The 16,126-nt window shown below is 40.1% G+C and overlaps 1 protein-coding gene across 2 annotated transcripts in view; it reads right to left on the bottom strand.

Moving 5' to 3' along the window:
- USP24 (ubiquitin specific peptidase 24) overlaps positions 1-16,126 on the bottom strand; it is a 110,074-nt gene that overhangs the window by 15,604 nt on the left and 78,344 nt on the right. Inside the window, exons 47-61 of one of the 2 annotated variants that reach the window (XM_048859704.2) lie at positions 15,983-16,102; positions 15,349-15,569; positions 14,440-14,564; positions 13,858-13,999; positions 12,540-12,690; positions 11,296-11,391; positions 10,416-10,519; positions 9,442-9,555; positions 7,601-7,697; positions 5,310-5,426; positions 4,641-4,733; positions 4,211-4,313; positions 3,086-3,207; positions 2,611-2,724; positions 2,254-2,319 (exon numbers count right to left, since the gene is read on the bottom strand). In XM_048859704.2, the coding sequence (XP_048715661.2) occupies positions 2,254-2,319; positions 2,611-2,724; positions 3,086-3,207; positions 4,211-4,313; positions 4,641-4,733; positions 5,310-5,426; positions 7,601-7,697; positions 9,442-9,555; positions 10,416-10,519; positions 11,296-11,391; positions 12,540-12,690; positions 13,858-13,999; positions 14,440-14,564; positions 15,349-15,569; positions 15,983-16,102 (1,785 nt within the window). The remainder of the gene's footprint in view (positions 1-2,253; positions 2,320-2,610; positions 2,725-3,085; positions 3,208-4,210; positions 4,314-4,640; positions 4,734-5,309; positions 5,427-7,600; positions 7,698-9,441; positions 9,556-10,415; positions 10,520-11,295; positions 11,392-12,539; positions 12,691-13,857; positions 14,000-14,439; positions 14,565-15,348; positions 15,570-15,982; positions 16,103-16,126) is intronic. The other variant, XM_048859706.2, reaches the window with a different exon arrangement.

The following is a 16,126-nucleotide window of genomic DNA, read 5'->3' as shown; positions in this document are numbered from 1 at the left end:
TTTTGAAACAGTGTTACACTGTTGATTCAAATTTAGCTTGAATGACCCCCAGATCTCTTTCCGCAGTACTTCTTCCTAGGCAGCCATTTCTCATTTTGTATGTGTCCAACTGATTGTTCCTTTCTAAGTGGAGTACTTTGCATTTGTTCTTATTGAATTTCATCCCATTTACTTCAGAACATTTTTCCAGTTTGTCCAGACTATTTTGAATTTTAATCCTATCCTCTAAAGCACTTGTGACCCCTCCCAGCTTAGTATTGTCTGCAAACTTAATAAGTGTACTCTCTATGCCATTATCTAAATCATTGATGAAGATACTGAACAGAACTGGACCCAGAACTGATCTCTGCGGGACCCCACTCGTTATGCTCTTCCAGCTTGACTGTGAACTTCTGATAACTACTCTCCAGGAATGGTTTTCCAACCAGTTATGCATCCACTTTATAGTAGATCCATCTAGGTTGTATTTCCCTAGTTTGTTTATGAGAGGGTCATGCAAGACAGTATCAATAGCTTTACTAAAGTAAAGATATACTACATCTACTGCTTCCCCCCACCGCATCCACAAGGTTTGTTACCCTGTCAAAGAAAGCTATTGGATTGGTTTGACATGATTTGTTCTTGACAAATCCACGCTGACAACTACTTATCACATTATTATTTTCTAGGTGTTTGCAAACTGACTGCTTAATTATTTGCTCCGTTATATTTCCAGGTGCTGAATTTAAGATGACTAGTCTATAATTCCCTGGGTCGTCCTTATTCCCCTTTTTATACGTTGGCACTATATTTGCCCTTTTCCAGTCCTCTGGAATCTCTCCTGACCTTCATGAATTTTCAAAAGATAATCGCTAATGCACAGGTGGGCAAACTCCAGCCTGCGAGACCATCCTGCCCGGCCCCTGAGCTCCCAGCTGGGAAGGCTAGCCCCCGGCCCCTCCCCCGCTGTTTCCCCTCCCCCGCAGCCTCAGCTCGCCATGCCGCCAGAGCTCTGGCCCTCTGCTCCTGCCAGGCAGAGTGGTGGCATGGCTGGCTCCGGCCAGGCAGCGGGGCTGCTAGCTCCTGCTGCTCTGAGCAGCATGAGAAGGGGGCAGGGAGCGGTCAGAGTCCCGGGGGGCCTATCAGGGGTGCGGATAGGGGTCAGGGCACTCAGGAGACAGCGGGGGTTGGATGGGTCTGCGGTTCTGAGGGGGGAAGTCAGGGGGCAGGAAGTGGGAGGGGGCCAGGCTATTTGGGGAGGCACAGCATTCCCTACCTGGCCCTCGATGCAGCTTTGCAATCCCGATGTGGCCCACCCCTGCGCTAATGGCTCACTCCTTGAGTACCCTAGGATGTATTTCATCAGGCCCTGGTGACTTGAAGACATCTAACTTGTCTAGATATTTTTTAAACTTGTTCTTTCCCTATTTTAGCTTTTGATTCTACTTCATTTTCACTGGCATTCATTAAGTTAGATGTTTAATTGCTACTAAACTTTTTTGGTGAAACACACACAAAAAGTCATTTAATACTTCTGCCATTTCCACGTTTTGTTATTGTTCCCCTTCTCCCACTCCCACCGAGTAATGGGCCTATCCTGTCTTTGGTCTTCCTCTTGCTTCTAATGTATTTGTAGAATGTTTTCTCATTACCCTTTATATCTCTAGCTAATTTAATCTTGTTAGGTGCCTTGGCCTTTCTAATTTTGTCCCTACATACTTGTGTTATTTGTTTACATTCATCCTTTGTAATCTGACCTAGTTTCCACTTTTTGTAGGACTCTTTTTGAGTTTCAGATCATTGAAGAGCTCCTGGGTAAGCCGGGATGGTCTCTTGCCATACTTCTGCTCTTTCCCATGCAGTGGGATAGTTTGCTCTTGTGCCCTTAATGTCTTTTTGAAAACTGCTAACTCTCTTGAACTGCTTTTCCTCTTAGACTTGCTTCCCATAGGATATTACCCACCAAATCCCTGAATTTGGTAAAGTCTGCCTTCTTGAAATCCATTAAATTTATTGTGCTGTTTTCCCTCCTACCATTCCTTAGAATCATGAACCTGATTCTCTTCAGGTCCAAAACAAAAAAAACAAGACTTGTAGCATTTCACTGACTATTGCAATATTGAAAAAGTAACACAGCTGAAAGTAGGAAAGACTATAGGATGTGTGGGTCAGAACTGTAACCACCATAATAATGCCTTCCTTCAGTTAGGTAGTTAAATGTAATCCAGCCTGCTTGGGCAGTGCTTCATATACAAGTCTTTACTCTTCACTTACCAATATCTCATGAAGTAACTGGAATATGTTCTTCAGTTCATGAGGGGGGGCAGTTTCCAGCTGGTTCTGTATGTTAGAAATACAAAATTCATCAGATGGTAGAATACACACCCGCATAAATCTGATGTAATTTAATAATAGTTCAAAATATAACATATTTAACATTCCTTGTTTGTAGTTTATAAAAAACTCTTAGAACTATTTATTTGAACCTTAAAACCTAAAGAAAACTCCAAGGAGCTGTACAGACTATACTTAAGATCCCCACAAAAATATTTAAAGCCCTTGGAACACAACCTTAAGTTCAAAGCCTGGAACAGACCATACGCTGAAAATCTACTTTGATTAGCTTTGTACCTTGATGAAATGTAGCACGGTGAGGGAAAAGTGCTCATTACAAAAGCAGCAGTACACCACCATCTCAATGAGAACGGACAATGATCCAGTTAGCTCCCGGAATGCATGCATCACCTAACGGAGAGATACACATATCATTTCAACACGGGATTTTTTTTAGTATCCTTCAGAAGGGATGTAATTTTGCTTCCTACCCCACGGAGGCCAGGTCAGTCCACCCCCAACAGCATTCCATAACACTGCTGCTTTCCATCTCTGCTAAGCTTGCCTTCAACAGTAATTTGGCTTGCAGCCCACTTATGAGCTATTTTATTGAAATTTCTCAGTGTAAAAAGGCTGAGTTGATATTTTCTGATATGTGTTCCAAAGGCTAAAATTTTCATTTTATATCTCAAGTGTAGTGGTATTTCAAAGAACCAACGTAACACCAGCTTTTAAACACACAAAATGTGGAGACATTTAGCACAATAGCTACCTCCAGTAAGTAAGGCTTCCCCTCAGACAGGAACAACAAGGCTTCCACTTCTTCATGGAGGGACAGAAGTGGACCTGAGGCAGTGGTGCTAAGAGGTGGACGCTGTTTAAAGAGACCAGGAGCTAAAAGAAAAACAGAACACACAACCCACAGATATAACACTGTTCGGCACTTCAAAAACCACCATCATTCTGTGACAACGTTGAGTTTGCTGCAATCTCTGTTGGCAGCAAATAGTTTCCAAGAACCTTCATCTCAAGTGCTGCACCACCTACAATAGGCATCACCACACAATCACTTGAGCACAGAAAATGAACCATTTATTACATTGTCAGCATCCTAGTGACAACTTAATAAAGTGCTAAAAGGCCACAGCAAACGAGTTTACTTACGTAGGTTAACCTTGGATACTTCTATCAAGTTTTAACACAATCACTACCACCACATTCAAGTGGTGCAACAGAGCTTAACACCTTTCCAGTGCTTTAAAACCTCACTCCCATCTCAGAGTTTGGCAAATTTAACAATCCTGTTCAGTACTGAAACTTTTCTTTCAAATGAGGGAGGGGATGTCTCTCAAGTCCCACTTCAAGCACTGAGGATCCCAACTTTTGTCTTTTCATCCCTTCCACAGCACTTAGCTTAACAGGAGTGTCGTTTTCTGCTGCAGGTGGCTGGATCCTTAACTGCTCATTTAACTTTACCTAATAATTAAATATCCTTTTGAAAGGGCTGGAAGGGATATGGAAAATGCAAGCAAAGTACAATGTTGAAAGCTGGTCGTGTCAGTACATGGCCCAGACTGGATTGATATGGCTTAATTCACAGATGCTAGTAAAACTCTCTGCGACATTTGGATGACAGGGTGCTATAAAAATGATATATTCACATATTCCTAGAGTGCCAGCTGTATTTTTAGTTCACCATGGGATCCAAGTATCTCTACATGTACACAGGTGAAAAAACACGTGGGCTCAACTGTACATCACACACACACACACACACACTATTGTTTTCAATGTTCAAGGCAATTTTATTTCCCCAATGACGACAAGATTAGTTCCCTCCGCAAATGTAAGATCATCTCAGCAAAGTGCCATATAAAAACCGAAAGGTAACTCTTACCCACATTCCTCTGTGAGGAGACATCGGAGTGCAAAACCAGTAGTGCCACAGTATTGTGAAGGAACCCAAACTCCCGAGCTTGTGCTGAACTCCACCTGCGGTTCTGTTTGGCAAAGGAAGGAGCAAAATATACATCACTCCCTACTTACATCGGTAGTAACGCATTCAAAGAAGCCAAGCATCTATAACTTTCTCTTCTCTGGACGCAGTGGAAACTCCCTGTATTACACTCAGGCCATCACAGCTACGAAGCATCAATTCATACAGACAAAAGTGGAGTTTAAGCACAGATTTAAAGGAAAATGATAAAATCAGAGGAATGCTCCTTTTTAAACCTCATGAAAGGTCTGTCCTCTGACTTAACCATATGAAAAAATATGGGAATAGCCAACCTAAGCACACACGACATACATGCCATTTAGGCAGTTACCTGGTTATTTTGCCAGTTGGGGCCAAGGAGAAAGTTGATCATATGCCTTAAAGCAGAATGTTGGAGAAGAAGATTGCTAGCCCTTATACCCTGCTGTCAAAAGACAGAATGCAAAGTTACATTGTTGTACAGATACAGAATGACGTTTTTCAGGAGCAAAAGTAATTTGCTGCATAGACTAGACTCTAAATTCCCTATGTACGAAGAAAGTGTTTCTCTATCAATAAGCTACACCTTCACATAGCAAGAGCACTGAATAAAGGATGCTTTCTGAAATTCTGCTTTAGTGATTTGTAAGCTTTGTGTGGCTTTAAAACACTAAGAAACCATGCTGTGATGTACAGCCCCATCCTCTCCGCTATTCAGCTTTCCACCGCAAACCTTTCAGCCTATTTCTTTAAATACTGTCAAATTATTATATTTAGACTTAAGCAGCACAGGAAGGGTTTAACATGTATACTTTGCTTGTATTTCTATACTCTTTTGTCCCAATCTAGTGTTCAAAAGTCATGTACTTTACAGAGATAGGAGTTTTACTCATTTGAATTCTGGAAAGTTCTCATTACCACTGTTTTCTTAAATTGGTTCTAGAGTATCCATAACCAGTTCCTTTTCTCGTGTCCTTTTAAAATTAAAATCGTGTGAAAAGTGATTAGTTCATTTAGTTACCTTATGTACAAAGTTGTTGAACAGGAAAAAGTACTGGGCACAGTTTTTACAGTTCTCGGGAACATCTTTATCCAACAGAGCAAGTAGCACCTCCATTACCTGATGCAGACTTTTTAACTGTCAAAAAGTAATATTTAAATTAGAGTGGCAATTGTCTACTGTACAAATCATTCAAAACACCCCCCATCAAGGTTAAGGGCTAGTGACCACCACTGTGTTTATATTCGGATGTACTTATTGTGAGGAGAAAAATCAAATCAGGATGAAGCACGGTCAAAACCAGCTTTCCCCTTTCAGACAGTAATATGTACATTATGAAAATGAAAGCAAAGTATCAACATTCAGCAGACCTTGCTCAGAGAAATGGAATTTGGCCAGCTGTGTCTCATTGGGCCATTTAGCAGACTTTCCTTATAGGCTTAATTAGACAACTTCCTGAACAGTGGCCCAAAGGGGTAGGAACATCCTCCTCCCCATGAGAGTGTTATCTTAATCCATCACACAGAAGCATTCACTGAAAAAGTCAATATACAAAGTTAGGAAATTAATTCCCGGTGTGAACAGTTGTCTGGCAATTAAGACTAGCTTAAAAGCCCATTGGCAACGAATGGAAATATGCTAGAAGCACAGAACAGTGATCAAAATATCTCAATTTCTCTTACAACTCAAGGACAATTGTATGACAGTAGGTCTAAATTCATCTGCCCCACCCGGAAAAAAAACCAGCACTGTTTTGAAACTACTCCTTGTTTCATAATTTCTTGTGGTTTCTCCCTTGTGGTATTACTAGGGACAGTTGCATGTAAGCAGGAACATTGTGAAAAAGCTCACCTACTGAGACGCTCTCACCCAAAGTTAATCCTCTAATCACCATTGCATCTATATTCACTCCAGCGTGCTATACTATGCTGATGTCAGAGACATCTGACTTCAGATAAGGAAGGGGAAGCAGCTGCAGGTAACTCTTAGATTCTGAATTTGTGAACCACTCTTGGTAATATCAAAAGAGAATAAATCAAAACATGACAAAGAATGATTTCCAAACAAATTTTTCAAAAATTTTTTGTGGGGTCAGCTTCTCTTTGAGACAACAAACCTGAATGTTATTTATATATTTTTACAGGAAATATTGTGTTTTAACTAAACTTGAGCCCTTAAAATTGATTGATTGGCGATCCCTTGATTTCAAGGATGATCTCTACCATGGATTTACATATAGGTCCTGAGATGACTCAGGAGTCCAATCCTGGAACCGCAAATCCGCCCACAGTAGGTACAGACATTTTGTGGCAGGCCAGCGGCCTGCTGGGAGCAAGTTATTTCTTTTTCCTTCCTCCTCTCTCTCTTTTCAGCTTTGAGGGTAAGGCACTTCTCCTCTAATCGGGCCACTGCCTGATGGAAGATATGACACCACTGGCATCGGTTGGTGGCTTGCTCTTCCCAGCTTGTGATGTCCACATCAGTTTTCTAAAGACATATTCTCAGTGTCTCTTTGTAGAGTTTCCTCTGACCATGGGTGAGCTGAGAGTAGAGGACTTGTTTTGGGAGGAGAGAGTCTGGCATCCTCACACAATGTCCAGCCCAGCGAAGTTGGTACATGAGGATCATTGCTTCCATGCTGGTGACATTGGCTTCAGTGAGGATGCTGGCATTAGTGTGGTGATTGGGGAGGTGATCTTTAATGAGGACCAAAATGATTGCTAAACAGATGGAAACAGGGGTTGGGGCAATAACGCATCCTTGCTTAACTCCAGTTTTTATGACAAAAAATTCCATCTCAAGGCCATTACAGAGACCTGTGGCAGTCACCTGATCATGAAGCATTAGGACCTTAACACATTTTGGAGGGTAGCCAAATCTGGCCAGCACCTTCTACAGGGCTTCACAATTGACAGAGTCAAAGACCTTTGTCTAATTGATGAAAGCCATGTAGAGGTCCTGATTTTGCTCCCAAGACTTTTCCATCCTCTGTTACCGCAAAGTTAAGGTGCATGTCATTCCCCAATAGACTTAACTGCTATTTACATATAGATTGAGTGCTGAGATCTCATGATGTGTACCTGACATTCAAAATATGCAACTTGGGAGTCCAAGACTGGTGTAAACCGTATTATCGTGGCTAGAGGAAATGAGCATGAAGAGATTCAAGAACTGAAGAACTATGGAGAATGAGGTTATTAAAGCCTTCTACTTTGGTCATTAACAGAGGTGCATGGTATTTTCTGGCAATACAGTGACAGCTATAACATTACAAAAATCAATACACTAATTCAGAATGAAATATCACTGACCTTATCCTGATAAAGCAAGGCACCGTCTAGAGTTTTTTCAAGAATGGTGGCTACAGCAATGCGAACCTCTCTTACACTGCACTCCAGCAGGAAAGTCCTGGAAAATACACAACAAAGCTGAAGGGAGCTTGGGATCAAATCTTTGATTTGTCTACACTATTACTTCATGCTGAAATTTGACATTTGGCATGTAAAAGGATAAGAGTTGAAGCTTGCGTTCACATGCTTGCTCCTATTGCAATTTCCAATGGATTTATTTTTTTAGAGCAGTGAAACTGCATTTTATCACTTTAAAAGACCAAACTGAAGTTATAATACAATTCATAAGAGACATCTATACATATAGCATCGACATTCTTCAATCAGCGCTTTTATACACAGCATACAGTAGGGTAGCATAGCAGATTCCTAGCATATGATCTCAGCCACTAAGAAGTGATTAAATGTGATCTTGCCTCAACTTCTCAGAGCTGGCACACTCCAACATTTTCCATCTTAGATTACACGACAGGTGCCTTGAAAATGCCTAAACACTAGATATTTCCTTTTCTGAACAAGAACCAGCAAACTTACTTCCTGATACGAAATCCAAAATACCCCAAAGCATATAGGTAATTCAGAGAGAACTCTGTTTAAACACTGGTGAGTTTGACGCAGAAAAACAAAGCCACTCAAAGTTAGGGGTTCTCTCACAACTAGAGTTAAGGAATAAACGTCAACTTTGAATTTCCTTGCCTCAATTAGTGATTATTATGGCTAGTTAGCTAGAAATATACCGTATTTCCATGGATCACCTGATCATTGTAGTATGACAGCAGAAGAGTTATTCCCTCAAAATAATTATGATTTATCATCTAAATATTTAATACAATTAAGAAAATGCTTAAACTTAGATCATGAAGTTTTCTAATACATTGGAATATGTGCTAAAAAGTTAAAAGAGCCTTGGATGCAAAACAAAATTTCCTTGTAATCCCAGAACAAGGCAGTATTAAGTTGTTGGCTCCCCAATCATTTAAACTCTAAGAGCTACCAGCAATGGCCTGGATTTATTATGCTCAAAAGAGTTGCTGTGGAAATCCCCACTGAAACCTTGGAACAGTGCAAGATAAAACCAACAATCTGTGAGAAGGATTTAAAGTAAATGCCCCTAAGAAAGAAATAAACTAGGCTGAAGAGCTTTTGTAAACAACCACCTTCATAAAAAGCTGAGAACTGAAAAATAACTTGAGAATTCTCAATGAAAGGCATTCTGAAATAAGACCTGACTAGCACATTTCGGGGGGAGAGGGCTTTGTTTCTTGAACACAAATTACTTTCCCCTTCTATTAAGTACAATAAAAGCTGTTTGAAACATCCTTCTGAGCAACTTGACCCATTAAATTGCTCATCTAGGGATTTCACTGTAGAGGAGTCAATGGGTGGATGAACTTACTCAAAGCATATACTTTAGCTTCTACATCTTTGTAAGAGAAACAAAATTGAGAATACCTGCAACAATCTTTTAAAATATATTTAATCATGTTTTCTGTTCCCTTCCTCTTGTAGCAGAAACTAGTAAGGAGCTCCACAAACTCTTCAAGATGCATTTCAAAGCAATCACTAAAACTAGATTATTAGACATTTGTTTCTCCACTTAAGTGGATATCACTATTTTATTATATTTATTGGCTTCTTCATGAAAAATTAAGCAATCAGATTATGACAAATACTATTTCTAAACATCTGATTAAGGGATACGGAAGATACTGAACAGCTCTTCTACTTTTATTAGTAACTGACAAACCACACCTTTAAGAAATGTTACTTATATTGACTTGAGAGAGGATACTGGTACTTACTTTACAAGCTCTCGTCCCTCTGATCCAACCAAATATTCAACTAGCCACTGACAAGCATCAAAACTTTTAGAAAGCAATGCATCAATGGTGGCAATCCATTCTTCCGTATCAATCCTTTAATGAAGCAGAGACAGCAGGATCAGTAAAACAGCAGAATTCCATATCTGACTTTTTCTTGTCTGATCATCAAGATCTGGTGTTTCTAGAGGTAGTTATTCTGCTGTGCAGCTTTCAGGACAGCAGGACCCGCCGACTGGTCAATCAAAGGGGAGTGGTTTGACTCCTTTTTCTGGGGAGCTACTGCTTCCACCACTGAAAAATATCTTAAGAATTTAACAAGATACAGGAACTCAGATGCTCTCTTTTTGTTTCACCTGTCTACAGCACATAAATGACCCATGTCTTGATTTGAATTGAAAAGATGTTGGACAGCACAGGACAAAATAGTGAAACACTTAGGGGAAAAAAAACCAGGCATCGCATTTTACTCTCTCAAATCCAGCCTAGCCATTCCTGCACTGAGATCCAAAGGGTGGGTTTTGACATTATTAATAAACTCTGCAATAGTCAGAACGAGTATCGATTTATTAAAAACTAAGAATTTACTCGGGCTCATAAAATACCAGAATTTAGAGTTCTTATTTCTCAACTCAGAATACACGCTAATTAAACCTGATCATTTTACTTGTATTTAAATCCTTTCTACCCCCACAACGATGTTATGGATGACACCGATAGACACGGACAACTGCAGTAGAAATAAGTTGTCAAGTTTCCCTCCCGGGATTTTCTTGTGTTGGGCAAATTCCATTTGTATTTGGAATCCCACAGCTGGAGACTATTGCTGTGCTGGTGAATATCAAGTGGATTTGTGGAGTCAAGAGGTTTAAATGCAATGCTTCAAAAAGTTACAGGATTTACAAGTCAGCAGATCTCAGCGAGTATACCCATAGAACACTAACATGAATCCTTACCTGAGTTTTTTCTTGGTTCGTAGATAGGTTTGGAAGAGGAACTGGACTGCTAGCTGTAGGCTCACCTTTGCCATACATGGGTAATAGGGGTGTTTTAGCTTAGTCTGAAAGAAACAACACATTCACTCCAGTCCAGCAGTACCACTTTTCTGTTCATATTTGTAAAGAATCAATAAACATAGCAAAATACTCATTTTTTAAAGTTCTGCTTTATTTGGAGGCACATTGGCAGGCTCCAAATTTTACCTACACTGAAATGAAGACTCTCCAGCTCAGAACACGAGAGCAATCTAAAACTAGGGCTATACCTTTGTTAAAATATGAACTATCTTGCTGAAAACCCCACCCAACCCAGGACGCTGGTTTGTTTACTGTTCCATTATTGTGAGTAGACAGGACTGTATGAGCTCTAGGACACTGGAGAGTGCATCTATCAGAGCTGATAGGCTTGTAAATAATGTCCCTTTAAAATTGGAAGCGTTGTTTTACACAAAGCTTCAAGAACTGGAAAAAGAACGATATGATGGTGACGAATATCAATTGTGATCCACCCTTCATATAGAAGGGAATGCTAACCAGCCAGAGCTTAGCAACTTGTACTCCTGTTATACAGTTTTTTAATTACAGAAATGTAAATCATACTTTTGCACATTTTATTGCAGCCTGATGACAACCGTTTCCATTATCAGGAACAGGAAGATAGCACCAGCTTTTAACTAGATGCTGTCACTAGGAAAGGTAATTGGAAATATTGAATAGTTTAAACAAGAATTCAATTAAACCACCCAGCTGCGTTTCTTCAGACTGGGGCCCAAACAGCCTTCTGTATGCCCTCCAGTCCAATATTATAGCACCCAAGGATTAAAATTCTGCTACTTACAGCATTCAGAGAAGCTAACGACAGAACAAAACTGAAATAGTCAGTACTGTACACATCTCTATTCTTCATAAATTTCAGATTTTCATCCCTCACCATCTGTAAAGGAAAAGTGGTTATTGTTAGTAATGGACGGCAAGAAACCATTACATCCTCCCAGGTTACAGTGCTCACATTAACATTCCAATCCTACCTACTCCAGAGGGATCAGGAGTGTTTGGCACATGGTCACGCAATGAACTTGTTTGTGCTCTGAGCTCACTGTATTGCTTGGGGGAAGTTAGTACTGAAAGACTTCCATAAAGACAATTATTTTCTCCCAAAATACGGTAAGAAACACTAGCAGAATGAGACTAATTTACCCACTTGCCCAGCAAAAGATAGCTTGTGGTTTTGTTCGTATTTAACAATGTTACAAGATTACGTGCCAAGAAAATGAAAGCTTAGGATATCACTAACATGTGCTACACAAGTTATTGGACCATAAAATTAGCAGGTGTAAAAGAGTCACGATAATGTACATGCATGCAGAGTTTCCCCCACGCAAGTTGCACTAGAAGCCTCACACTAAGTTTAAAACAAATTCTGTTTTCTGTGACTACATGTTTTAAACACCAGACTGCACTGTAAATCCTCCTGTACTCCACTGCTTAAATGGTCACCAATTCTCCCTCCATTGGCTTCCCATCTTACCAAGCCAACTTCAAAGCCCTCACAGGAAGAGGGAACATCTGTATGTCTGAGCTTGTCTCCTTCTCTTCCTTTTGGTTTCTCCCATTCTCCTCACCTTACTGCTCTGACCTTTTGCTCCAAAAACAAGGACAGCTACATAGAATTCCCATTTATCTGCCAAATATCTTCTCTATTTTTCTTTAGATTCACTTCAAGGACTCCATCCTTTCTGCTCTGATCAATCATCTCTTCACTCTCCCTTATATACATGGATTTTAATGTTCATTTAGATTGTTTTAAACTAAAAATTCTTCAAGGCAGGGAATCTGTCAATCGATGTTTTTGAATAATATGGTGTAAAAGAACCGTGCTGTACAATTAGTTATTAGCACTGGATTGATGACTATAGGAATGAGTTAAACAGTCCTGAAACATTTTCTACCTTTAATCTAGTTTTGTTTTCAACAAATCTATTTCTACATTAGGGTCAGCTTCGGAACAATGTATTTCACCTGCTGTGCCTAAGAATAAATGGACAGAAGCAGCATTCAGTCCCTATTTTTGGAGTTCTTTACCTGATATATTCGTACAGGCATTTTCTCTACAAAGAGTCCCTTCTTCTCTCCTTTTCTGACCAGCTTAGTCAAGATGGAGAGACGGTCACTGTTGGGTCTGTGTGGTCGAGGTGATGACTGGGGTGAAATTTCTGGAGAAGATGGAGCAGATCTAAGAGACAGACAAGTTTAATGCTGATAACTGAATCCTGAGAGAATCTTGCAAGGCAATTTTCAATATACCAACAGGAAAATGTCATCTTAATAAAGTGTTTTGATCCTTATCTACATATATTTTTGGAGGCTGTTTGAGTCAGTGTCAGACCTCTCACTACAACAGTGGTGGGAGCATGAAAAGTTACTCATGGAAACTGCCATAAACATACAGTTAAGGGTAACATAAAATCCCTCCTTTACCTGTAAGGGGTTAAGAAGCTCAAATAACCTGGTTGGCACCTGACCAAAAGGACCAATAAGGGAAGAAGATCCTTTCAAATGTGTGGGGGGAGGTTTTGTTTGTGCTCTCTTTGTTTGCTCTCTAGGGACAGAGAGAGGGACCAGGCAGGAAAAAAAAACCTCTCCTAAAACCGTACCTGAAATAAGCATCTAAGATTACAAAAATTGTAAGTAAAGGAAGGAAATGCATTAGATTATCTTTTGTTTTAGCTTGTGAATTTTCCCTATGTTAAGAGGGAGGTTTATTCCTGTTTTTTGTAACTTTGAAGTTTTGCCTAGAGGGGAATCTTCTGCGTTTTAAATCTTATTACCCTGTAAAATTACCTTCAATCCTGATTTTACAGAGGTGCTTCTTTTACCTTTTTCTTTATAATAAAGTTCTGCTTTTAAGAACCTGATTGGTTTTTAGTGTCCTAAAAACCCAAGGGTCTGGTCTGTGCTCACCTTGTTTACCTATTTGGTTGGTATATTATTCTTAAGCCTCCCCAGGAAAGGGGGTGAAGGGACTTGGGGGGATATTTTGGGGAAAAAGGAACTCCAAGTGGTTCTTTTCCTGAATCTGTCTCTAAATCACTTGGTGGTGGCAGCAATACCGTCCAAGGACAAGGAAGGATTTGTGCCTTGGGGAGGAAGTTTTTAACAGAAGCTAGTAGAAATAAGCTTAGGGGGTCTTTCATGAGGGTCCCCACATCTGTACCCCAGAGTTCAGAGTGGGGAGGGAACCTTGACAGAAGCAATAAAAAAGTATTCATTAAGAGCCTTCAAAAAAACAGGGTAGACAGCATGCTCCTTTGGGGGACAGGAATTATCCTATTCTTAGTTTTGTCTATGGTATCTAGATATCATGGCATCAGCAATGCCTCAGATAGGAGGATAAACTTACAGTGAGAGATCCTCAGCTTCTTGCCGTACAACGCTGACTCGACTTTTCTTTGGTAAGACTGGAGAGTTCTGATCCGAGACTCTCTGGTAAAACAGCATGTAGGCATTCCAGTACCGCCGACGCACATCGGGATAAGGGTTAGCTTTAAGGAAAAATGAGGTTCAAGTCAGTCTTTGTAGGTATAATTAGCTTTATAATCTCTACAGAGGAAACATAATTAATGCAAAAGGTAAACTATATAAAGTAATCTTAACCATTTTACTCCCAGTCTACTCTGAGGGAAGTGAGCACATAAGGCATGGGGCTACAGGGAATTTGGTTCAATAAGTATTATTCAACCCTCTCTCTATAAGCAGTGAAAACATTCCTCAGTAATGTGGAAAACTTCATAAAAAGTTGCTTAGGAAGGTTTCCTAGTCAAAATGTAACTGAAGACATTCTAATTCTAGTCACTCCGGGTCAAAGTGTTAATTCAAAATAATAACTCCTAGTATGTTTGGATAACATTTACTTAATTTTAACTCTGCAGTGAATTAGTATGAAACAAAGCCACTATTCATTAAGCCTATACTTATTACTTACACTGATCATATACTTTCGGTCTATACTCTCCACCAAAACATTCATATTCCAAGGTTTCATCAGTTAACTCAAATTCTTCAACAACGGTGTCATTGAATTTATACCATTTTCCTTTTCCACATCCCCTATGGTCAAACACAACAGAAAGGTGAAAGAAGTTACAAGATAGGTTTGAGTGCCTTAAATTAAAAAAAAGCAATTCTCTAGCAATGAAATTCCTGAGACTGGGTCTGCTTTGATGGTGAACAAGAAGGGCTTAAAACAATTCTTAAAGTTACCAAAAAAAATAAAATAAAAATTACTTTAATGAAAAGGTGCGATTTAAAATTCAAAAGCATGAAACATGTCATCTAATGTTGAGATATCATTGACAGCTGCCATCTTGCAAGCCTGCATGGAACCCTAATGGGTATGTCTACACTGCATCTAGGAAAGAGCCTTCCAGCTTGGTTAGACAGACTTCTGATAGCAGGGCTCACCATAGCACACTAAAAAGAGCTGTACAGACTTTGCCACCTGGGCTGGAGATCAGGCTCTCGAGCCCCCTGCCCCTCCCCAGCCAGGCTTGAGTCCCAGCTGTAATGTCAAAGCAATGTCTACACAACTATTTTTACTCACTAGCATAAGTCTGTCTACCCTGGCTGGGTGGCTTGTGATCAGATGCAGCACAGACACCAAATGACATTAACTGGGGTAGCTTACAGGATTGGACGTTCGTTCACACTAGATTTTCAACTTTTTCCAGAAGCGCTTACGTTTTTTTCAGTAGCTCGCGTCTTTGTTGGTAGCTTTAAAGGACTCACTACGTTTAACAAGGAACCTGGGATGTTCCTTTTAAAACAAGTCATCTTCAGACCCAGTTGCTTTGGTCCTAACCCACTAACGTGTGTGATCATTCTCATTCGTTACCTCCTGTCCTTTATAAAGGAATAATAGTGCCCTGCATGGGCTTGGCCACTGTGCACAATCACACCAACAAGCTCGTAGTTTTCTGTAGGGGCAACTTTTTTTCGTGGGGATCCTCCACCTCCTTGATCTGTATTTCTCCCGTTGTCACCAACTTCTGAAGAGGAATCTTGTCGAGCCATTCCTGAAACTGTGTAGGGTTCCATGTTCAACATCCAGGGAAACTGTTCAAAAGCAAACATCTTGGATTAAACTAAGACACCATCTGGTATGTTACCAGCTTACTGTAGTTGTATAAAAACACAGACTTACTCATAAATGCCTTATACACAGGAAATATCTAATGGAAGTGCTGTGTTTTTGCCTGTTATCCGCACAATGTATGAGTTATCCAGCATTTCTTTAAGAAGCAGGTTTTTGCTCTTGCTTTCCAGGCCATCAAGGACTTGAGAGTAAAGTGGAAACAACAGACTAAGCCCTTGAAAGACTCCACAGGGAGCTACATTCAAACATTATCACTGCAGAGAAGATCACTGTACAATGGTCTCTGAAAAAAATGCTTTTTTGAGGAAGGGATAAGGGAAATATGGGGATTCAAGAGGAGCCCCAGGGGGAGAATATAGAGCAGTTATCTTACCCTTATCTGTTCATCATATTTAATGGAGCGGCCACTCTCCCAATCAAATCCAAATCTCATCAGGTGGATCACCAAAACACTGGGCAGAGCTTTAATGCAGGTGCGCTTCACTGTAGTTCTCTTAAAGAGAGAAGAAAGTCACCT

The sequence above is a fragment of the Caretta caretta genome, chromosome 8 (genome assembly GCF_965140235.1).
Source record: "Caretta caretta isolate rCarCar2 chromosome 8, rCarCar1.hap1, whole genome shotgun sequence".
Lineage (NCBI taxonomy): Eukaryota > Metazoa > Chordata > Testudines > Cheloniidae > Caretta > Caretta caretta.
The sequence above is the reverse complement of the archived record's forward strand: the minus strand, read 5'-3'. Positions and strand labels throughout refer to the sequence as shown.